General features: G+C 42.8%; 1 protein-coding gene across 5 annotated transcripts in view; it reads left to right on the top strand.

The window, feature by feature from the left end:
* The window catches only part of Nek5 (NIMA related kinase 5), a 60,734-nt gene that overhangs the window by 2,907 nt on the left and 32,654 nt on the right, over positions 1 to 25,173 (top strand). For 3 of the 5 annotated variants that reach the window (XM_076913884.1, XM_076913883.1, XM_034520557.2), the window contains exons 2-10: positions 1,318 to 1,455; positions 5,366 to 5,450; positions 7,273 to 7,370; positions 14,315 to 14,398; positions 14,473 to 14,543; positions 17,192 to 17,278; positions 20,384 to 20,438; positions 24,343 to 24,543; positions 24,620 to 24,702. In XM_076913884.1, coding sequence (XP_076769999.1) covers positions 1,339 to 1,455; positions 5,366 to 5,450; positions 7,273 to 7,370; positions 14,315 to 14,398; positions 14,473 to 14,543; positions 17,192 to 17,278; positions 20,384 to 20,438; positions 24,343 to 24,543; positions 24,620 to 24,702 — 881 coding nt within the window. In that variant the 5' untranslated portion in view covers positions 1,318 to 1,338. Of the gene's footprint in view, positions 1,456 to 5,365; positions 5,451 to 7,272; positions 7,371 to 14,314; positions 14,399 to 14,472; positions 14,544 to 17,191; positions 17,279 to 20,383; positions 20,439 to 24,342; positions 24,544 to 24,619; positions 24,703 to 25,173 lie in introns of all 5 variants that reach the window. The other 2 variants (XM_076913881.1, XM_076913885.1) reach the window with 2 other exon arrangements.

Below are 25,173 nucleotides of genomic sequence, written 5' to 3'. Positions count from 1 at the left end.
TGAACCCAACGTGTTTGTTTTTCAGGAGCTGTCGTGGGCCCCTAGAAACTGCAGGGAGAGAAATGGGAATCTAGGCGGGAGTCTACAGGGCAGCAACTAGGAAGCCCACTCTCTGGGCTGCGTCGGTTTCCATGGGAACACCCAAGCTACAAAGTCCTGAACTCTTGTCTCCCGCCCAACATGCTGGCTGTCGCCTCTGCTGACAACCTATTGCGCCAGACTTGAAATTATATGAAAACAACCTGTCCAGTAGACCACCCAAGGTTTTAGAAGTCTGCATTGTGCCTGAGGCAGGAGGATGACAGCCTACATGAACAGCTTAGACCTGTTTCAATAATAGTCTCTCAAAAGGATTAGGTGTAAAGCTCAATGGTAGGATGCTTACCCAGCATGTATGCAGTCCTAGGTTCACTTCCCAGTACAGAAAACAAACAAACAAACAAACCCTTTATGTTCTAACTGTGGCATAAAAGGGAAACAGGAGGAAAGCAACCTACAACGCTGTGTGTATTTCTACCTGTAAACCCCTGTAGTCGGTTGCCAGGACACTCACCTGACCGCGGTTGTTAGAACTCTGGACCTCCCACTGACTGCAGTCCTACAACCAGTAGACGTGGTGTTTTTCCAAATTGGGGTGCAATTTGTAGGAGAATCCCCAGATCCAGCCAAGCCTTGATTTCTATTCCTAGGAAATCCAGAACTAGGTAATCCCTCTTAGAGCGATGTGATAGTTTGGTTCTGGGGGCAGATAATTACGAATTAGGTTTTCCTTTACATAAGTGTATGCAGAGACTTTCTGGTGATTCCTTGTTGTGTCGGACCAACGACGTTTGAATGGTATAGGTAGTACCTAAGGCCCTAACTACATCTTAAACACCACAGCCTCTGCATCTCCAGAACCCAAAACACCAACAGAATGAATTCCCAGGTTTCCGTGTAGAGGGCTGCACGTCCGTCCCCCTTAGACCTGATGTGCTTGCCTCGCCCTTAGACTTTCTGCTCTTTAGAAAACCACCCACCCAGGACGAGGTGTCTTTCTTTCAAACACAAGTAATTTTCCATTTCAGAAGCTAGAGAAGAAAGGCTTTTGTGAGGTGGTGAGTTGTCTAGGGTCACAAAGCTGAGCTACCATCCAGCGTGACCTTGGAATCCACGGAACTAAACCCCTTTTCCTCAGCGTTACCTGTGGCCATAAGGAAGTTTCTTGAGTGTGTCTGAAAAGCTGGAGGGAAAATTTTAACAAACAGTTCCTTTGCTTTTCATCCATCTTCTGCTGGCTAGTTGTCATGTGCAGTAAAGGTTTATTCTTCATTTTAGGCAGCTCTGACGCCTGGAACCATGGATAAATTTGACCTGATTGAGATCATTGGGGAAGGCACCTTTGGGAAGGTGTACTTGGCTAAAGATAAATCAGAAAGCCGGCACTGTGTCATAAAAGAGATCAGTCTGACAAAGGTGAAGTGAATTTCGAATTTTAGATAATTTTATTTATTATGTGTATATGTGTGTGCATGTGTGGGTTCATGGGCACCATGTGAGTGCAAACACCTGCAGAGGTCAGAGGTCACTGGAAGCCCCTGAACTTAACTTACAGGTAGTTCTGTGTCACCTGGTGGGGTGCTAAGAACTGACCTAGGCCTTCATCAAGAGCAGTGACTGCTGAGTCATCCCTCCAGCCCCCATTTTTTCTGTTTGTTTGTTTGTTTATTTATTTTTACTTATTCACTTTACATCCTGCTCACTGACCCCCCTCCCGGTCACTCCCTCCCACAGTCCTTCCCCCACCCCCTTCCTCTTCTCCTCTGAGCAGGTGGGCAGCCCCTGTGATTTTAATATAGCATGCAAGCAAATACCCTTTTCACAGTTGTGTGCTTTAGGGTTCAGTTGACGCTCTCTTCTTTCATCCCCTTCATACCCATCCCAGGAACATGTATCTCATTCATTTTCTTGGTTTCCTCTCCCCTCATTGAACAAAAAACTTGTCTTCATGCTGGACAAATGTTGTGAAACCTAGATGCCTCCATACCACTGTGTGCTTTCCCTCTTGGGTTCTTCCTCCTCCTCCTTTTCCCTTTCTCGTCCCTTTTTTTTCCTTCCCTCCCTCCCTCCCTCCCTCCCTCCCTCCCTTCCTTCCTTCCTTCCTTCCTTCCTTCCTAACTTTCTTTCTTGTTTTTGAGGCAGAGTCTAGATTAGGTATCTCAACATGCTAGTGTCTCAGACTTAGAATCCTCCTGCCTCTGCTTCCCACTGCTGAGGTTACAGGTGTACACTCTCATGCCCAGTTACCATTCTCTTTCTCTTAAAAAACCTATTTATTTAGGCTGGGCATAGTGTTGCACACCTTTAATCTCAGCATTCCAGGGGCAGAGGCAAGCAGATCTCTGTGAGTTCAAGGCCAGCCTGGTCTACATAGTGAGTACCAGGATAGCCAGGGCTATGTAGAGAGATCCTGTCTTAAATGAAAAAAAAAAAAAAAAAAAAAAAAAAAAAAAAAAAAAACCCAAACTATTTCAGGGTATGTATTTATGCTTGCACATGTGCATGCATACACACACACACACACACACACACACACCACAGCACACATGTGGAGGGAGGTGAGGTTCCTCCCTCTTTAAACTAGCTCCATCCTTTTGTGTGTGCACTGGGTCACCTGGCTCCTTAGCTGGGGTTCCCACGGGTCCAGCACTCACACAGTCATTTAAACAGTGCCCAAGCCATGGCCCCAGACTTTCCCTGTGAGATATAAAGGAAAGGGAGCTAGGCTGACTTCATAAAAACACAAAACTTCTTGGCCTGATGGCATGCGCCTGCAATCCCAGCTACCTCAGAGTCTGAGCAAAGAGGAAAGCATATTCAAGGCTTGCCCTGCCTTGGCTACAGGAAGGCTCAAGGCCAGCCTATACAACCTACTAAGGCCCTGCCTCACAGATAACAATCACGGGCTGAAGAAATGGCTTAGTGGCTAAGAGTGCTGGCTGCTCTTCTTGAGTTCAAGTCCCAGCAACCACATGGTGCTTCACAACCTTCTATAATGGGACTTGATGCCCTCTTCTGGTGTATAGGAATACATACAAAAATACATTAATGAACCATTAGAAAATGAGAACACAAAGCAAAAAGCATACTGGGGATATATGTCAATGGAAGACCACTTGACTAGAGTGCATTAGCCCCAAGGTTGAAACACATTCTTTTCTATGTCATACAGTCAGTACACATGATCCTTCCCATACCCTAACTCCTCCCAGATCCTCCCATCCCCTTACCCACCTAACTTCAAGTTCTCACTTTCTTTCTGTGATGGTTTGTATATGCTTGGCTCAGGGTGTGGCACTATTAGGAGGTGTGACCTTGTTAGAGTAGGTGTGTCACTGTGGGTGTGGGCTTTTTAATACCCTTGTCCTAGCTGCCTGGAAGCCAGTCTTCTAGCAGCCTTCAGATGAAAATGTAAAACTCTCAGCTCCTCCTGGACTTTCTGGACACTGCCATGTTCCCACCTTGATGATAATGGACGGAACCTCTGAACCTGTAAACCAGCCCCAATTAAAGGTTGTCCTTATAAGAGTTGCCTTGGTCACGGTGTCTGCTCACAGCAGTAAAACCCTGACTGAGACACCCTCGCTCTACTGTTCCTCCCCCCCACATTCATATCTACCACCCTGGTAGCTACATTTTTTCAGAGTAAATTTAAAACTTAAAAAGCATTTTGAAATCTGAAATTCATGTTATTTAGGATAAGTCGTGTGACACTGGATCTTAGATTAGAAGCTAGGATTGAGAATATCCGTTAAAAAAAAAAAAAACATTGGCTGAGCTGTTTCAGTGGTGGAGTGTGTATTTAACATGTACAAGGCTGCACATACACGCACACATACTCACACACAGGCAGGCACACACACACACACAGAAGGAGAAAGGAGAGGGTAATCCAGCCTGAGTTACATAGAGAGGCATTTCTGTCTCCCCTTTCCAGAGGGGGTGGGGAGGCAGAAATGTGGTATGTGCATAGGCACCAAAACAATTAAAAGCATTATTATTGGATGACAAATAGAATAATAAATTACAAAGCTAAAATTAAATGTAAGATTGTTTTCTGTTGAGGCCCACATTCTGCCTCAACACTTTTGGGGCTAAGTGCTCTGGTCAAGAGAGAGAGAGAGTGGGGCTCTTGGGGCAAGAGACTCGAAGAATGGAGACAAGACAGGGTGTGATTCAGTCTCTTCTATTTTCTCAAGTCTCTCTTATTGAAGGGAATTCTGAGGTATTTATATACACACGCAGGAGAACACAGGTGAAAACACTTTACCACGTGCACCATACAGCTGAGGTCACTAAACAGCAAAACAAGCTATGTGGGATAAACAATATATTTATCAGAGTGTGCTTCAGCTGTTATAGGCTTTTGACAACCAAGTCTTCATCAGGGTATATGGTTCCAAATGGCTGCAAAGTTGATCTAGCCGCTTTCTACTAAAGTCGGCTCCCAACAGTTTTCTTTTCACATTTACTCATTCTCTTGCTGTGCGCATATGCATGCATGTGTGATGCTCCACACGTGTGGAGGTCAAAGGATAACTTGCAGGCATCAGTTCTTTCTATCCACCATGTGACCGTGTGGGGTCCAGGAATTGAACTTAGGTCACTGGGCTTGGCAGCAAGTGGCTTTCCCTGCCAAGCCCTCTTGCCAGCTTCAAGAAACCAGCTTTGGTTTTTGTTTTGAGACAGGATCTCCTTTTGTAAGTCCAACCAGGACATCCTTAGATTCGGAATCCTCCTGCCTCAGACTACTAAAGTGCTGGCTTTACAGGCATGTACGGCTTATTTCTTAAAACGAAGAAATTCAGACTATGGAGTTTTGCTTTGGTAGCTTAGGGCTATTTCCTCCTCAGCAGTGATTGCTCCCGGAATGTTATGTTCTAGGAAGAATTTCTTTATGCTGGAGGATAAAGTAAGTCACAGATGCTTAGAGAATGATGAAAGATCTAGTTGCTGATTTATTTATAATTTTCATTTACTTCTTGGATTAGAACCTCAGTATGTTGCCCAGGATGATCTGTCTCCAGGTAGCTGGGAATACAGTCACTCATCAAGTATAACCAGTTTCCAGCTTTCAGTACGATAACATTTCTCTAGGGTTATTAACTTTCTTGACTATAATTATCACTGACAAACTAATGGTTAGATGTGAGGCACTGTGTTCATTCCATAGTGGCCCTGCCTTCAAGAGATAGGTTTTAAAGGCAACATTAAAGCCACTGGCATCTTGGGGGATTTCAGATGGGACTGAGCAGGGCTCGCCTCTATAAGCAAGTGACCTGTACAAAGCATGCTGTCTCTCAATATAACATTGATACCCTTCCAGGAAAAAGAGGCTTCAAAGAACGAAGTGATTCTTCTGGCTAAGATAAAGCATCCCAATATTGTAACCTTCTTCAGCTCATTTCAAGGTTAAACTTCGCCACCATTGAGTTAACCTGATGAACTAAAAATCTTTAGAAAATATGTGTTCCCAAGAGTTGTGTATGTATTATTTTATAAGCACGTTCATTTTCCTGTCTAGTTGAATTGTCTCTGTTTCCTGTCTGGTGAGGTTTGTCTTTTGAGATGAGGTCTTCCAAATCCCAGGCTGGTCTCAGTTTACTGTGTAGTTGGATTACACCCTGAACTCTGAATAATTTTTAAAGGTGGTCAGGGAATGAAGTGCCACACTTCTATCCACTGTTTCCATCTTCTCTTCCTCGTCATTTGAGTTATTGTTGAAGTCCTTTGTCTAGCTGAATTCTCACCCTCAGACTTTCCCAAGTCCTGTGCCCTCGATAACTCCCCAGGGCACTTTTCTACTAATGTGTGTGTCTCTTTATGAATATACATTATTACAAATTTGTCTATTTTTTTCTTCAAACAGGAAACATAAGGGTTGAGAATATAGCTCAGTGATAGAATAATTGTCTAGCTTGTACAAAGTTCTGGGTTTGATCCCCAGCAACACACACACACACACACACACACACACACCAATTTAATGAGTTTAGGGACTTTTGATCCTCGACGAGTTTTGGTCCTCGTCATGTGATTGATAGTAGATACTCAATACGCAGTTACTGGATAAGTGAATTGACTGGACCATTTTAATAGACTAGAGTACATGTTTAGTCTGTGTCAGATGGAATTTGGAAGATACATTTTACAATAGATACAGTTACTCAGCTAAGATTACTCAAAGTATAGATAACCTTCTTTGCCCCTGTACATTGCTTGGCAGCTTGTTGGTACTTAAAACATAAGTTTAGCCCAGGGCCTCAGAGCCTGGAGGCACCTGACTATGAGAACCTGTAAATACAGGCCTTGCTGGACCTACAACAGCTCATCTTCAGTTGAAAGAACCATGGTCTGATGTCTGTTTCCACTTTCTTGCTGGCCGTTAACTAGGGGCCACTCTATACCAGGAGAGGTAAACCTTTGTGCTTGGTCACGTGGCCAGGAAATGGAGCTGGAAATCTATAACCACTTCTGCCTCTGACCTCCAGACTCAGATTGACGTAAGTCATATGATCAGGTCTGGCCCACCCAGATCATCCTTTTGATTTACTCAAGATTAACTATCTAGTATGAGAGATGAGGTTTTATGAATTTAAAGCAGAGTAAGAAAAATAAGGAGAATTTAGTGATGTCTTCCTAAAGCAAAATGCATTCTATCAGTAAATATTAACTCTTAGGTGCTTAACATGTTTTAAAACAAGAGCTCTAGACATCAAACAAAATAAACAAAAAATCTCCACATTGTTAAGCTTTCTTTCTATTGCTGCAAAAACAAATGCCATTTATTCAATGTCTCCAGACCATCGCTCTGTGCTCAGCTCTCTCATTCCATTAAGGATTCCACCCCTTGGGATAGTGCCATCTTCACTGAGGTTGGGTCTTCTCTCTTTAACTAATCCAATTTAGACACTCTCACAGAAGGTTTGTCTCCCAAGCAATTTTAGATCCTGTCAGACTGATAACTGACTTTAACTTTCTGGGCTACATAGAAATAGCCTTTATCAAGGCCAAATGAGGCAAAACAGCTAAAAGGAAATGTGAGGGTGACATGGGAGGGAAACTCAGTCCATCTTAGTGGTACCATGGGGTGAGAACCCAGGCCATCTTAGGGCCAACCCCACTACTGTGGACTGCATTTTTCTGTTGTGGTCTTCACATCTAGGTTTTGAAAAGCAAATGATTGATGATATCCAGAGGATCTCAGCACCAACTGATGTTGTGTTCTTGCAGAGAACAGCAGGCTGTTTATTGTAATGGAGTACTGTGATGGAGGGGATCTCATGCAAAGGATCCGGAGGCATCGGGGAGTGTTATTCAGCGAAGACCAGGTAAATCTACGTCTCATGTTCCTTTATAATGTTCTTCATACTAGGCCATACAAAGCATGTTTCTGGTAGAAAAATGTGAATCATAAAATCGTGAATATTCTTGGTGGGTTGTATTGAAACTGAATCTATTTTTGAGAATATGTTTTCTTGAGAAAGTACCTCTTGCCTATATATCTCATATAGGATACATTTCATTTCTAAAAGAACCATGAGGCTGGCGCTGGGGAGATGGCTCAGGGTGTCAAGAGCACTTGTTATTCTGGCTGAAGACCTATGTTGGGTTTTCCGTACATACATGGTGGCTTACAACAATCTCTAACTTTAGTTCCAGGTAATCCAATGCCCTCTTCTGACTGCCACTGATACCAGGTATGCACATGGTGTACATGTTTACATACATGCAAGCGAAACACTCATATACATGAAATAAAAAGTCTAAAATAAAAAATTAAATATCAGATGGGGCCAGAAAGATGGCTCAGTGGGAAGGTACTTGCTCTCAAGGCTGATGACTTAGTTCAGTTCCCAGAGCCCATATGGGAGAGGGGAGAACCAGCTCCTGCAAATTGTCCTCTGCCTGCCACACACCTACCTCAGCACATGTGTGAGACTCTTCTCACAAATAACTAATAATGTGACTTTAAAATGTTTCACATTTAAGCTAGGGAATTGGCTCGGCCATTACATTAAAGGTTAGGCTCACAACCAAAAAAATATATGCAAAGGATCTGTAAGGTTAAATAAAACAAAACAACAACAACAAGGCCATGAGACAAAGAACCACCAAAGATGACACTGAGTTCATTTTGTGTTGGCCTCCTACTGCTGGGCATGGGGCTTGCCCTTGAGAGTGGTTTGTTTCCCCAGTGAGACTCCATTAGAGAAAATTAATTTTTCCTTTGCAAGTGGTTATCAATTGGAGATAGCTTCTGGGCTAGGGATGGAGGCTTGTATCCCTCTCAGTGCTGCCATCCCATCTAGTTTAGGCCTGTACAGGCCCTGTGCATGTTGCCATAGTCCCTGCAAGTTCATATGTGCATTGGTCATGTTGGGTTGAAGTATTTTTATGATGGGTTTCTGCCCTACTCTATTCTGTTTAGCTCCCAAATAAAAGACACAGAAGCCTGGTATTTTACTTACCAGCTGTTGGCACTGTGCTGGGCAGATTCTGAGCTATTCTAACCTACATCCCAACCATAGGCCCTGAGTTACTTGCACTACCATGCCAGCTCCCTGCTTCAAAACTCTCATGGCCTTTGTGGTGCACATCAGGCAAACCCACACTTTGCCTCCATACCTTTCTCTCTTGAACTCGGTCGAGTCGCCATGAGAAGAAAAACATCACACAAACTTAGTTCAGAAACAATGGTAATGCAATCTCTGGGTGCGACAACTAGAATGGTTCTCTTATAAGCCATATTAAATCTAAATCTTCTGGTGGCAAATCCGGGTAGATCAGACATAAACTGGGAGACCTAGTAACTATATCTTGCCTATCACTATCCCGTCCAAACAGCCTGCAACCTCTCAACTCTCTCTCTGAAACTCTTATCTCTGCCCCCCCATTTCCCTGTCCAATCAGAGGCCTCCTGCTGCACTAATATTTAAATATATTGGACAGGGAAGGAAGCTTCTGCAATGGTGGCTGAGACAGAAACTGATCTTTGAGTATGGCAGTATGTCACTGAGAGTCATCTTATTACCCTTTTCCTTACCAGCACAGTAGTATTTGGTTTTCTAGATCCCTGGCCTGTCCATTCTAGGTACTTGGTTATCCAGGCAGTATTGGAGGCGGCCTCCATCTCATGGAGTGGGCCTTAAATCAGATATTGGTTGGTTACTCCCATAAGCTTGTGCCACTATTGTACAGCATATCTTGGAGTTGAGTCACCATTGTAGATAGAAGGGTTTGTAACCTGGTGGGTGTTACTTCTCTCCTCTGGTGGCATACAGAGTACCTTCCGGTACCATGGACACTACCTCATAGAGGTGAAGGCTTTAGGTAGGCACCAACTCAATTCCTCCATGTACGATGAGTTCATATAGGCCTTGAGTTCTGCAATAGGACCTTGCAATCAGTTTGTAGATAGCAACCAATAGCCTTGGTGATCGCCTGGGTTGTTTTGGGTTTGCCATGGTACACCTTTGGCAAACAACTCAATTAGATGTACTAGAAGCTTCATTTGAGGGAAGTCTAGCTCAGGCTCTCTCTCCCATTCTTCAGTGACTCCATTTAGATTACTTTCATATATTTACATATTTTAGGAAGCTTCCTCTGTATTAGGTTTCCATATGACCCCTAAATGGGCCTTCATTTTAGCTGTCCCTTTCTCTAGTTTATCCCTTGCCCTCTCTTACCTCCCCCTCTCCGCTTTATCTTCCCATTGCAGCACCCCCCTACCCATCCATAACTATTCCATTTTCCCTTCCTAGGGAGATACATCCCTCCCTCCCAGTCCCAAACTCTACCTAACCTATGTGGTTATGAGGATTGGAGATTACTTATCAATGACTTAACAGTTGACATCCACATATAAGCAAACATGTCAGGAGCCATCTAGGAAAGCTAAAGGTATACAAGTGACTTTCTGGAGATGACACATCGTCTTGCACGGTCTGTGATGGATAATTTGGGATTGCAAGGCTTACAGAAATCTGGTCTCAGGATTGATTTTTGCACCTGATATGCCTTTCCTGTCATTATTAAATTAATAATAACAGTTCCTGTGCACTAGCCCACCCTACTGGGCAGATTTTCTACAGATCAACAAAGATGTACTCATTGTGTAGCAATGCTATGTAGACAAGTAGATTTCTTCATTCCTAATAATGGTTCTATAAAAATTCCTATAAAAAGAGCTGTAACTAGGACCCTTTAATCCTTCATGTGTCATGAATTAATTGTGCTAAGATAGAAAGCAGGTATGCAACTGAATCATGATTAAGAAAAACATTCCTTTAGGCTGTAAAACTATTATCTGATAACTAAAGGCTATAACTGGGAATGAGCAGTTTATTGTAGATGCAAGTACAGAAGATAGAAAATTGACTGGATTTATCCAGACAAAACTTTAATACTAATGAGACTCTAGGCAGATGATATACCTCTTGGCAGAAACGTGCTAACTTAGAATTATAGTTTTCAGCTTTTATTGCACCTGTAGATCTAGCGGCAGATAATGAATGTTTAGTTAGATAACTAGTCTTAATAGAAACACATGTAAACATCTTGTAAGAAAAGATAAAGTAAATGTGTTACTTTTTCAATTTGTGATTGGAATTCATGTTTGAACTTCTTGTGAACTTTCGAAGAGGAAGAAGAAAAGCAGATGCATGGAATGCTGTGTGATCTAGTCTCCTAAATAAGTACAAAAACTAGTAACAGTGACGTTAAGGGAAGAAGGAGAAGAGAAGCAGAGTAGAAGCAAAGTAAAGGCCGACTCGACAGCAAACATAGCAGAATATAAGAGAGGCCGGCTTCTTCTTACTGATAAGGACAGGACTTTTTTCTCACAGGCTTGGGTTCCTTTCATTCAGCAATAGAAAGGTAGAAGCTTTTTCTTTCTCTATGCAGTAAAGGTTGAAGCTTATTTTTTATCCAGAATGAGTAAGTTCTTTCTGTGCTGGTGCTTGGGTTTTTGCCCCACCCACCAAATATGTATATATGCATATGTAAGTATAGGTATGCGTGTGTATAAGTATGTAAGTTGATGAGACAGATTTCTGGGCCCAACAAAGAGATGAATGTGTGTATGAATATATGTATGAATGTGTAATTCATAATTGAGTAATGAATGTGTGTAAGCGTAATTGCGTGTAAAGGTTTTTTTTTTCTTTCTGAGGGCGTGGCTTTCTTTTCCTGGCTCAATAAAAGTTGCTCCAAGCCTCCCGCTTGCCTGGACAGTGAGAAGTGAAGCTTCTGGGCAATAGGGAAAGAAGCCTTGTGAATAAATCCTCTACTGAGTTCCCTGCTGCTCTACAGTGGATGGTAATTGCCAGAGAATTATACAGTGAGCTTATAGGTAAACAAGAGTTAAGTTTCAGTGCTGGAGAGGTGGCTCAGCGGTTAAGAGCACTGGCTGCTCTTCCAGAGGTCCTGAGTTCAATTCCCAGCAATCACATGGTGGCTCACAACTATCTGTAATGGGATCCAGTGCCCTCTTCTGGTGTGTCTGAAGACAGCTACAGTGTACTCATAAACTTAAAGAAATAATTAAAAAAAAAAGTTAAGTTTCTCCAGCACTTATCAAGCACAGAACATGAACAAAGAGTTAAGTTTTTAGCACAAAACAGAGACTTCAAAGGCCAGAGCTCCTCAGGGTTCTGACCTGCATCTGACACTGTGTTCCACTTTAACCCATTCTAGGCAGGACAGGCTTCCCACACAAACACATACCATATTTGTCTTTCTGCGTCGAAGTTACCTTACTCAGGATGATTTTTTTTTCTAATTCTATCCATTTGCCTGTGAATTTAACGATTTTGTTTTTTAATGGCTGAATAAATATCCCATTATGTAAGCATACTGCATTTTCTTTATCTGTTCATTCTTTGATGGACATCTCGGGGTTTTCTGGCTATTTTCGAATAAAGCAGCAATGAACAGGGTTAATAAAGTGTCTCTGAGAAAGATGTAGAGTCCTTTTTTTATATATATGCCTGACTTAGTTAGGGTTTCCATTGCTGTGAACAGACACCATGGCCAAGGCAAGTCTTACAAGGACAACATTTAATTGGGGCTGGCTTATAGGTTCAGAGATTCAGTCCATTATCATCAAGGCAGGAGCATGGCAGCATCCATGCAGGCATGGTGCAAGAGGTGCTGAGAGTTCTAGATTTTGTTCCAAAGGGAACCAGGAAAAGACTAAATCTCCCTTCCCCACTGGCCAGAGCTTGAGCTTAGGAGGCTCAAAGCCCACCCCCCACAGTGACACACGTCCTCCAATAAGGCCACACCTCCTAACAGTGCCACGTCCCATGGACAAAGCATATTCAAACCACCACATTCAGTCCGTGGCCCCCATAGGTTTGTCAAACACACGAGTCTATTGGGGTTATATCATGAAGAGAGCCTATGAGAGGCGATTGGTGGAGCCTAGTTGCAGCAGGAGACTCCAGCGAATTGGAGATGCCAGTGCCACAGGATGATCATCAAGAACAGCAGCAGCAGTGGACTGGAGTCAACCAGACCCTAGAATGGGCAGCACTGGAAAAGTGACCTACGCCCAGAAGAGCGTATGTGGATTTCAGCCATTGGAACAAGAAGCTGTAGAGTTAATGTTGCCTTGAATACCCCAAGATGTTAGAGATGTCAGAGCCATAGAGTACCTGCTGAGGAAAGCTGCTCACAGGGAGAGGAACCAGCCCAAGAGAAAGACGTTTGTTGCAGTCAACAAAGATGCAAGGAGTTGGAGATCTAAAGACCGCTTTGACATCAGACATGGAGTTATTGAGTTTGGAGTTTGTCTAACTGGTTTTTGGTCTTGCTTTGGTCCAGTATTGCCTCACTATGTCATTTTGGAATGGTGATGTATATCCTGTGATGTTGGAGGTATGTGATTTGCCTTTTTAAAAATTTTTGATTTTATAGAGGATTACAGTTAAGTGACTGGATGAATCTCAGAAGAGACGTTGAACTTTTGGATTTTTAACACTGTTGATACTGCTGTAGACTATGGGACTTTTGAAGTTGGACTAAATGAATTCTGTATTATGCTATTGCTAGTTATGGCCCCATAGACTTATATGTCTAAACAAGCCTATGGGGGCCAGGGAGTGGGATGTGGTGGTTTGAATATACTTGGCCTATGGAATGGCACTATTAGGAGGTGTGGCCTTGTTGGAGGAAGTATGGGGGTGGGCTTTGAGACCCTCCTCCTAAGTGCCTAGAAGTCAGTCTTCTAACTGCCTTCTGATCAAAATATAGAACTCACCTCAATCTCACTCATCTCCCCATCCCTCCATATCTACCCTTCTCCCTTGCACCTCTTCCACCCCCTCCCCCCAAAACCAAACAGAACATCTTGTAGTGGACGCTTCAATGTGTCACAGTGTACACATAGTATACCGTTTTACCAAACAGGTTTACTTGCAGATGTTCATTTTAATGAGTCATTGATCTGGTTCAAGGCCTCTGGCTTCTGTCATATCATTAATGCTGGATCCTCACCAGGACTCCTCTTGGATATCCTGATGTTGCCCTGTGTCATGGAGATTCTGAAGCTTTGGTTCTATACGACTGGCCCCTTCTCAAGCTCCAACAGTTCATGAATGGGGTAGATGTTGGGGTGGGCCATCTCAAAGACCTAGATCTAGGATGGATAGTAGCTGAGTTGGTCAGCCCACCAACTTTTTGGGTCCCTTTCCACTAGGGCCAGCTCTCCTGCTTTTCCCAGGTGAGAGAGAGAGAGCCATCTTTACTGCCTGTGACAACACTCTGACAGGGTATAAATCAGCTCTCCTAGATTAATGCAATTGCGGCCAGCTTTCTCACACTCATACGACCAGGGCCAGGTCTCCTGAACTGCCCTGATGAGAGGCAGGGCTAGCTCACCTGCTCTCATGACCTTGGGGCTGGCTCTCTCATGGCCAGGGCACCAAGGCTAGCTTTATAAAGCTGCTCAGGTTAGGTATGGGGCCAGCTCTTCCAAGCTCAAGCTCATGTCCTTGGGTCCACCATCTGTTTTCATGCCACTAGGGCCAGATCCACTGTGCTGTCCAAGTGAGGTGCAGGGTCACTCTCTCCAGCGCCACAACTGTTGAGGGGCAAGGCCGGCTCTCCCAGGCTCACACCATAGGGGCAAGCTCTCTTGAGGTGAGGTTGGGGCCAGGTCTTTGGAGCCCTGGGACATCAACGTGGTTCCAGCTCAGCCCAAGGATGTCAGACACAGCTGTGTCAGTGACCAGCAAACTATTCAATAGATTCCTTCTGTTCCCTTCTACAGATCCTGTGTTGGTTTGTACAGATTTCTCTAGGACTGAGGCATATTCACGACAGGAAGATATTACACAGGGACATAAAATCTCAGGTAACAGCTTATACAGATGACCTCAGACACAGTCAATCTTAGTCTTTCTTAATACAATTTTTCTTCACTCTTAGAATATTTTCCTTAGCAAGAATGGAATGGTTGCAAAGCTTGGGGACTTTGGAACAGCAAGAACACTGAATAAGTGAGTACTTACTTCCAGTTTTTTTTTTCTTATTTAAATTGAGAAAGTGTTCATTTTGAGGCATTATGAATTAAGACAGTAAAAGTTTCATTATCTCCACAATTTTGGGTAACTATGAATATGTTAAATTGACTGTCTGCAGTTAAAATTCTGAAGGTTTGGGTTTGAGAACTGAGTCAGGGGTTAAGAGTACTTGCTCCTCTTGTGGAGAATTTGAGTGTGGTTCCCATCTCCCACTTCTGGCTTCTCACAACCTCCTGTGACTCCAGCTTCAGGGTGTGGTCACCCTCTCACACATGCACCTATGTGTGCACATATTCACATAAATGATAAAAAGTATTATCGAGATAAATTGTGACTAACCAAATGGTGGGGATGTTCTAAAGCCTAGTAAAACCACATTCCTGAATATATTAGAAAAGAAACCCACTTGGTTTTATGGACTTTTGGAATCACAAGGAAATACTTTTCTATGTGACATAAGCAGAGTGGGATTCTGAATTAAGGAAAGTGCATGGTGACAGCCACACAAAGCCTATGTGTGGAAACAGGTGTGGGGTGTACCTAGTTTAGCAATAGGATTTTTGGGATACTCAGACTCTGGGTGACTTAATTTTTTATTCATTTAAATTTTTTCCCTTGATGGTGCTGGGGTTTACTGCCAGGGCCTTACACATGGTATGAGAGTGCTTTATCACTGAGCTACCCCCAACCTAATTTGTTTTTGTAGTTTCCTTTTTTTTTTTTTTGTTTTGTTTTTTTGTTTTTTTTTGGGTTTTTTTTTTTTGAGACAGGGTTTCTCTGTGTAGCCCTGGCTGTCCTGGAACTCACTCTGTAGACCAGGCTGGCCTCGAACTCAGAAATCTGCCTGCCTCTGCCTCCCAAGTGCTGGGATTAAAGGAGTGCGCCACTACTGCCTGGCGTAGTTTCCAAATTTTAAAACACAGAACTCCATTACACTGATAGCTAGAAAAACAGAAATCTTGATATTTCTAAGAGATTTATTAACAACAGTTCTGTTCCTTGTGCAATCTTTAAGTCATAATATATATGTAATTATTAATACTACTACTATTATTGTCGGTATTCTTATTACTACTTTGTGATGCTTTGGCTCAGAGCAATTGCTCTACCACTCACTCACTCACATACCTAGCTGTAAGATGTGTTTACATTAAATATATATATATATATATATATATATATATGTGTGTGTGTGTGTGTGTGTGTGTGTGTGTGGTGTGTGTGTGTGTGTGTATAGACATAGTTGCATATATGTACACAGATTTTAATGTGTTTTCGATTCATTTATTTTATCTGTATAAGTGTTTTGCTTGCATGCATGTACGTCTGTCATATGCATGTCTGGTGCCTGTGGAGGTCAGGAGAAGGCATTAGATCCTCTGGGAATTGAGTTAGAGATGATGGTGAGCCATGATGTGAGTGGTGAGAACTGAACCTGGGTCCTCTGTGAGAACAAGGGTTTTTAACCACCTTTCTAGCCTGTGTATACGTGTGAGGTGGGGTCTCATGTAACCCAATCTGGCAGAAATTTCCATGCTTAATCTATTTGCAGCGGGAGGCTTATGATTAGATAGGGAAACGTGAGGCGGAGCTAAGAGAGGCAGAGGGAGAAAGGTGGAGAAACGGGAGGAGAGAAGCGAGGGAGGCAAAATGGCTGCGGTAGTGGATCTTCGTGGCATCAAGTAAATAGGTAGATATGAAATCTAAAGGTTAGGGTAATTGAATAACCTTCTTAATTGTGTGGTTACCTTGTGTATTGAGTATTTGCTGATATATAAATCCGTTGGTTAACTTTAAGCATCTAGAGTTTTGATTTGCGTGGTTGTTGGGTGGTGTGGTGGCTGACCGTGGGGTGGACAACCGTGGCATGGTGTTAGCGTGGCCCCACTGGAGAGCCTGCCCAGATAATAACACCTGGCTGGGCCAAGGTAGCCCACAGGTAATGCACAATTCTGTCAACATGGCGCCAGAACCGGGAGCTGGCGGTCAACTTTGCACAGTGGGTGCCACCACTAGTGCAGGAACTTAGAGCTGGCAACTAGGTAGCTGCCATCTTTTCTAATACCTCCTGATATGCCCAGGTTATCCTTTAACTTATGTAGCTGAGGCTGGCCTTGAACTTCTTATCCTTATGCCTCTACTTCCCCAGTACTAGCAACATCAACTCATGGGCAACCATCTCAAAAAAAAAGCAAGAGTTTTCTTGCTCTGTCTGTCTGTCTGTCTGTCTGTCTGTGTATCTTTGTTTCTGTCTCTTTCCATATGTATGTGTGTGTGTATTTACTTATGTATGTATATATAAATTCTAGGGGTTGCTTTTGTTTTATTTTTGAGACAAGAACCTCTTTATGTGTCCCTGGCTGTCCTGGAATTAACTCATTATATAGATAGATCTGGCTTTCAGCTCGCAGGTATCTGCCTGCCTCTGCCTCCCAAGTGTTGGGATTATGATTAGGGGTTGAATTGTAAGGGTAAAAACCTATTGTCTTTGCTAGTTTACAGTTCATATGAAATGTCTTACTTTCTTCTAATATGTGTATAAATACAATTTTGTCATTCGTGTTAACAGTTTTCCTTGCCTTTCTCAATAGACATGTTTTTTTTTATTTACTCTTATTTCCTAGCTCTATGGAACTTGCTCAAACATGTGCTGGGACACCTTACTACCTGTCCCCAGAGATCTGTCAGAACAGGCCATACAACAATAAGACGTAAGTTGCTCTTGGTTGGAGAGTGTCAGTCAAATCTGGTGGGTGACACTGAACTCCAGAGGCTGATGTTCTAATCTCTTTTCTCATGGTCCTGGTAAATTTTCTTTTTCTTCATATGATTTCCAGTGATGAACTGTGACTAATAATATTCCCTGAAGGTTTTGGACTTATTTAAGACAAAGCAATTTCTCTTCATTTAAAGATACAAGAGAGAGAGAGAGAGAGAGAGAGAGAGAGAGAGAGAGAGAGACAAAGAGTGGCTCAGTGGTTAGAGCACATACTGCTCTTGCAGTGGACTCGAGTTAAATTTGCAGCACACTGTCTGGTGGCTCACAACCACCTGTAGCTCCAGCTCCAGGGGACCCGACACCTCTGGTCTCCCTGGGTACTTGGCACTCACTTGTACATAGGTACACAGACACACAGAGACACACAATTAAGATTGTGTCCCCTAGGAATGTCAGAAGGCACACCCACCCAAGTGTCACCAACATGATTGTCTAAACACAACACAGACAGACATATTAACATGGAGTGGGGGAAAAGCTTATGAGGCTTCAGACACACACACACACACACACACACACACACACACACACACACACACACTCTACAGGCTAGGAAGGAATGCTGGAAGTGGATGAAACCATCTTCTGTTGAGAGTGGACCAATCGCAGTGTGAATTTGTGTGTGTTGACCCGAGCTGCCTGCCATGTCAAAGACCGTAGCTGAAAGCCATAGCTCTCAGCTTCCTAATTCTCTATCCCTTCACCACGGCTCCTCATGTCGTGATGATCCTGACTGTAAAATAATTCTCGTTGCTACTTCATAAGTATAATCTTGCTACTGTTATAAATCATAATGTAAATATTTATGGAGATGGAGGTTTGTCAAAGGGATTGTGATCCACAGGCTGAGAACTGTTGCTTGAGAGCCTCAGGCCCATGGAGGAATGCCAAGGCCTTCCCCCTGGGTGAGGTTCAGAGGCATGGCAAAGCCTTCCCTGGGGACAGAGTGCAAATGTAGACAGTGTGTGCTGAGTGTGTCCACCATTTGCTTTCTTCCCCCTGGATGCTTTCAGCCTGAAGACAGAGACCAGAGAAGTTGAATTAGAGAGAACACTGAGCTCCCTTTAAGTGTAATTACCCTGTTTGTTGAGGAAATCACAGTATTCATTTGGCTGTCTGAGCTTGATAGATAGAAGATGGCACCCAAGGGATTTAAAAAAGAGCAGCCACAGGCATCTGCCAGTTTCTACCCTACGTGGTGCTGGAGCCTCCCCCAGGCTTGCTTTTGTACGCTACCACAGAGACGCCAGCAACCAGGCCGTGAAGCTCGGGGTGGGAGCAAAGGCTCAGCTGTTAAGAGAGCAGCAGCAGCTCTTCCCGTGGACCTGGTTCTGTCCCCAGCATGCACCCGATGGTACACAACCATATATAACTTCAGTTCCAGGGTGTCCAGTGTTCTCTTCTGACCTCCTCAGGTGCCAGGCACACACGGGGACACAGGTGCTCATTCAAGTAAAAGACTCACGCAGAAAACTCAATGAATAAATCTCTTACAAAAAAGTTTAAAAGTACATGAATAAAAAACTTAATTTAAATGAAATTTAATTTAAGATCCCTGTCCCCCCTCCCTTTCCCTGTCCCTCCCCACCTTGTGTGTGTGTGTGTAGATGGAAAATCAATGGGTCAATCTGTCAGGCACCTTCCTCTATTTCTTATGTGTTGAGCAGGGTCTCTACTGAACATGATCTTACTAAGTGGCTGGACTGCCTGGACAGTGAGCTCCAGAGACCTGCCTGTCTCTGTCCTGTGCTGGGGCTCCAGGCACTCCCTACTTTGCTCAGCTTTTACAGCTATTACACAGGTTCTGAGGTTCCAAACTCAGGTCCTCATGCTTGTGCATTGGTCACTTTACCAAGTGAAACATCGCCCCAGCTCTTTGTTTATTTGAGACGTTTCCTGACCCCGGGGATTGGCCGCAGTTATGACACAGGTCTTAGTGAGATTGAAGGTCGGTAGTTGAAAGAAGAGCTCACCTCTGCCAGGCAAAGAGCTTTGGTTCAGCGACATTATTTTGTTGTCTTTGGTTGTTGTTTGAAATAGCGTATATATCCTGGGCTGGCCTTGAACATCACAGGCATGCCCCAGCAGCAAGCAGGTGGGCACAGAAGCAGGCGGTGCCTTGTAGTGTTACACTTCTTCCACAAGCCATCTGTGCTAGTTTTAAGTCAGCTTGACACAAAGTGTAGTCATCTGAGGGGAGGGAGCCTCAAATGAGACAGTGCCTCTGTAAAACTAGGACGTGGCAAGCCTGAGGAATATTTTTTAGATTAATGATTAATGGGGAGGGCCCAGCCCATTATGAGTGGTACCATCCCAGGGCTGATGGTCCTGGGTTCTATAAGAAAGCAGGATGACCGAGCCATGGGGATATGATGACCTCTTCTGGTGTGTCTGAAGACAACTACAGTGTACTCATATACATAAAATAAATAAATAATAAAAAAGATTTATTTACTATGGATATAATGTTCTGCTCACATGTATGCCTGCTTGTCAGAAGAGGGCACCAGAGCTCATTATAGACGGTTGTGAGCCACCCTGTGATTGCTTGGAATTGAACTCAGTACTTCTGAAAGAACAGCCAGTGCTCTTAACCACTGAACCATCTCTCTAGCCTTTAAATAAGTTTTTCATAAGTATGTAAAGAACAAAATTCAAGGCCTGTACTGCAAGCATGGGTTTCAAATGTTTGTTGAGACTATGCTGTCACTTAATGTAACCCTTTCTATGTCAAGAGTTTTGAGTAGAATTCATCTTCATAAAGCAACCACTTTCTATCTTTTGAGCCAAAAGAAATGCATCCTGGAGTCTTGCCTTTCTCCTCCAATGACATCATACACATATTTTCTTTGGGCACATGAAGTGACTACTTAGTGAGCAATGTTTGTTTACTTTTGATCTTAGGATTGATAATATATTTGAAAGCACCTGTAAACAAATGTTTCAACCTTCACACACATAAAGCTGTATAAGAGGTAAAAGCTTCTAGCAACGGTTGTCAGCATATTCTGGCATGTAAAAGCCTTCTCTTCTCCAGGGACGTCTGGTCTCTTGGCTGTGTCTTGTATGAGCTCTGCACACTCAAGCATCCTGTGAGTATGTTCATCCTCATGTGAATCCTGGATTACTAAAAGCATATGTGTGAGATTAACTTCTAGGAGAAAAAGGTTAATGTTTGATTTTATTAGGTTGTTTTAAAGTTACATCTGTCTGTGTGAGAGAGAAACAGAGTGAGACAGAGAGACAGAGACTGATAGACAGCAGCATGTGCCTATGGGCCCACCAACTCAGGGATTCAAGATGAATATGAACAGCAGAGAGAGAACTCTTTTTTTTTTTTTTTTTTTTTTTTTTTTTTTTTTTTTTTTCCGAGACAGGGTTTCTCTGTGTAGCGCTGGCTGTCCTGGAACTCACTCTGTAGACCAGGCTGGCCTCGAACTCAGAAATTCGTCTGCCTCTGCCTCCCAAGTGCTGGGATTAAAGGTGTGTGCCACCACAGCCCAGCCGAGAACTCATTTTTTTTTAAATGTCAAAATTAAACCCAAGCGATATAGCTGGACTGAGTTTATGGTCAGCTTGAGCTTCATAGCAAGACTCTTTGTCTGTCTGTCTGTCTGTCTGTCTCTGTCTCTGTCACTGTCTTTGTATCTGTCTGTCTCTTACACACAAGCAGAGAGAGAGAGAGAGAGAGAGAGAGAGAGAGAGAGAGAGAGAGAGAGGCATATTAGAACTATGTTTGACTACAAGGTGTCTTGGTAATACTATAAAGTAAAAAGTCCAAGTCAGAGACTAGCATGTGGCACGTGGTCCCATTACACATGTGTTCTCTAGAGGTAAAGTGTGGGGGCAGACTCTGTAGGAGACGAAGCACAGATGTCTAAAAGTCTTTCAGTTGTCACATAGGATGTGCTGATTCTTCCTGCGACGGGCCTTGATAACCAAGAAGCATTGTGAGTTCGTTAGGTACCTGATTGGAATCTGCCCACATAGGCATCATCTACCTGGCCCGCACAAAACTTCCAAGGCCCCCAGAAGCAAATCATATATTCAAAGTAAACCATATTATTTGCAAAAATGTCTTAGATAAAGAGAGCCATTCAACATTTAGGCAGGAGTGGGATTTCTCTGCAAACCTCAGATCCCAGAGACTTCAGACAAGGCCAGTACTATAGGCAGGACTTTCCTGGGATAGCTTGTCAGCTGTCTTCATTGTCTTTGTTGTTAATGTCAAAACCCACATAGCTCACATCCGAACAAAACCTGCACTTAACTGCTGCACTGTCATATGCAACATATTATGTAGAAATAAATGGTACTTGGAAGACTTTATTGTGGATAAGTTTTTGAGTAAATATTTATGTTAGAGCATTTGAAAAATCAAAAGGTAAAATGTCATAGTGTGAATATCTTTGTAAAATAAACATTCTTGAGAAAACTATAAGGAAATATATCTTTAGATTGTGAAATTAAATGTATTTTTCTGTTTATAACTTTCCATGCCTTCCAGTTTTTAAATGTAAGTAAATATTGTCTTGGTCGTAAAAAATTAAAAAATAACGAAAACATTTTTAGTTAAAAATTAAAATTAGGGACTAAGGTTGTAGTTCATAGGTTGATCACATACTGTACAAATGCAGGGTCCTGGATTCAATGGACAGTGCCAAAACCAGAGCCAAAATGAAGATATTAAAAGTATAAAATTGGTTTTAAGTAACACAGGATCACTCCCCTTCCACCCCTGGCCCAGATACCGGTGGCTGGAGCAGTCTCCCAGCTGATCTGCTCCCCTCTGGAAACTGAGTCCAGAGGCACCCTAGGGAGGACACTGACCGCAGAGCAGCAGAATACACAGCCTTGGTGTATCTACTCATCAAGCATACTGAGCAGACCTGCCCAAACCTCCGATGTCCTGGAATTCCATCTGGATGCAGTGAAGACACAGTGTCAGAGGCTTATCAATTTACTCTTTCCCCCACTCCTCTTCTAATATCTCAACGCCCATAATCAGCTTGAAGAAGTTAAAGAAGAGTCAGCGCCCCTATTCCCTGGGCTTGGGGACTAAGGTGGTTAATATTGGTCTGTCTTTCTAGGGAAAAGTAGTGGTTTTGTTGGAACATGGAGGATTAGCTAGGACTTATTGCATAGCCATAACCTATTGGTAGAAATCTGTATAATTAATATCAAGATGAAGTTATAATTTCTTAAATGGTACAAAATTTACTTTGATTTCAAATTTAAGGTTTTCATTGGTATGAGCTTCTTATTGATATAAAAGTGAGATGAATATTGATACTCTCATGGGCATTGTGCCTGTATAACACATTTAGGAATACAAGGCTTAGACCCAGTCCTTCTTTAACTTTTTAAACTGATTTGGGATGGTTAGCCTATGAGTTAAGGGACTATAGCAAATTCATGGCTTTGAGTTTATTGTTAGGGTGTTTTCCATATTTTATTTAGAAATAGCTGAGAGGAGTTAACAGACAACAGTCTAGGTTACCTTACATGGATAGTTGGTTTTCAAAACCTCAGAAGTCCATAGAATTGACGTTACAAATATTTCTATATTAATGTTCATTTTGATTAGAGACCTGTCTGCTCCTGACAGCTTCCTGTCGTGGATTCTAAGAAGAAATTGAGCATCCTTGGAGTTACTCCAGTTGTGCAGTGACAGCCACTAGGCAAGAATTGCCTCTCTCCATCTACAGACAAATTACTGTCCAGAAAAGGATACACTTGCAGAATAGTTGACTGATTATATCTGCCTAGAGAGAGTAATCAGCCCTTAATAATTCTGCATCACTAGGTCTGTCAGATGATTCTGGGCCAGAAGACTGAAGATTTGATGCTCCAACGTTCGGTAGTATAGGGGCTTTCCAGGTGTTCAGCGGTCTCTATAAATTGGTTTAGTTTTAGAAGCTATGTTTAGTGCTTCCCATAATTTCAGTTAACTCAGTCATTCTGGATTTCTGATGGGGTTGAAGACCTATAGTCTCATAGCCAATCCTGGCTATTTACTTTGAGAAAAAAGATCTGAGTGGATGGTTGTCAGCTGACATTCATTCTAAAGCCAAGAAAAAAGCCAGGTTCAAAACTAAGTGTTTTAGTTAGGAGAGATGACAGAGGTTCTGGTTAGTCAACAAAATGATGGACTGGGTATTAGGACTATCTTGTACCTCACTGGCACAATTAGGAATAATTATGCTCTAATTGCATTTTGAGAGAAAAGTTTTATTTTAACAGGAAGGGTGAAGCTATGTGATGAGAGAGAGAAAGAGAGAGAAAGAGTGGGGGGGGGCATGGAGGCAGATGTTCACATGTCTCCACCAGTCAAAGATAGTTTATATATCTAGGTTGGGTATTGGGTTACACTTCTGATTGAGAATTACCAAACGTATAAAGCCTTTGGTTAACATTTTAAATGTATAAAAGCAAAAAGGAAAAGGGGGCATGGGATAGGGGTTTTCTAGGGAGGGGAAAAGGGGAAAGGGGATGGCATCTGAAATGTAAATAAAAATAAATAAATAAAAAGGAAAAAAAAAGACTCCCTTAAAAAAAAAGTAACACAGGATCTCTTAACTGCTTGAAGATTCCATTGTTATAACAGACAGTGGATGACAGGATAGAGCAGAGCATAATGCTTTCCACTGCAACTTAGAAATGCGTGTAGCCTGGGGATGTAGCTCAAGGTTCGAGCATCTACCTGGCATGCTCAAAGCCCTGTGCTGATGCCAAGCACAATGACAGACAGACAGACAGAATGAATGAATGAATGAATGAATGAATGAATGAATATATGTAGGTAGGTAGGTAGGTAAATGATTGCTAGATAGATAGACAGACAGAATTTAGGTATGTATGTAGGTAGGTAGGTAGGTAGATGATTGATAGATAGACAGATAGACGGACAGTCAGACAGCTCTTGCTTCCTGGTGTATTTATTACTTTATCTGCCAGTCTTAGCTTGTCTCTGATGTGTTATCTTTATCCTTTCAGTTTGAGAGTGACAACTTACACCATCTGGTTCTGAAGATTTGTCAAGGACGTGTTGCTCCCATATCACCCCACTTCTCTCTTGACCTACAGTCCTTGGTACCTCAGCTCTTTAGAGTGTCTCCTCAGGATCGACCATCTATTAATTCCATTCTGAAAAGGCCCTTTTTAGAAACTCGTGTTGCCCGATACTTGTCTCCTGAGGTAGGTTTGGGGGAGACTCTAGATGTTGGTAGGGATTTTGGATGATAAGTCTTTGACACATATACTTGATTTCTAGGTCCATTCAAGAAGAATTCAGTCCCATGCTCACATGGAGAACATGGCCGTCGGCCTCACAGCTTGTTGGAGAGGTGGTCCATGGTAGGATCCTGTAACTTTGTCATTAAAAAGCCTGTGTGGGTGGCTGAGAGTGTAGCTTGGTGGCATACCGCTTGCCTAGCTGGCACAAGACCCTGAGTTCCATCCCCAGTATCACAAAAATGAAATAACAAAACCCCCACATTTTTAAGGTTTATTTATTTTATGTATGTGGTCACACTATCACTGTCTTCAGACATACATACAAGAGGGCATCAGATCTCATTACAGATGGTTGTGAGCCACCATGTGGTTGCTGGGAATTGAACTCAGGACCTCTGGAAGAACAGTCAGTGCTCTTAACCACTGAGGCGTCTCTCCAGGCCCCAAATTTAATTCTTAGCAGGGCATCAACTGCACCTGTGACCCCAGCACTTGGGAAGCTGAGGCAAAAGGATCACAGGTGCTAGACCTCAGCTATGTCTGACCCTGAAAGAGAAAAGCCTAAAGCTGTCTTGTTATACTCTGTCAAAA

Source organism: Arvicanthis niloticus, chromosome 16 (genome assembly GCF_011762505.2).
Source record: "Arvicanthis niloticus isolate mArvNil1 chromosome 16, mArvNil1.pat.X, whole genome shotgun sequence".
In the NCBI taxonomy this organism is placed as follows: Eukaryota; Metazoa; Chordata; class Mammalia; order Rodentia; family Muridae; genus Arvicanthis; species Arvicanthis niloticus.
The sequence above is the reverse complement of the archived record's forward strand: the minus strand, read 5'-3'. Positions and strand labels throughout refer to the sequence as shown.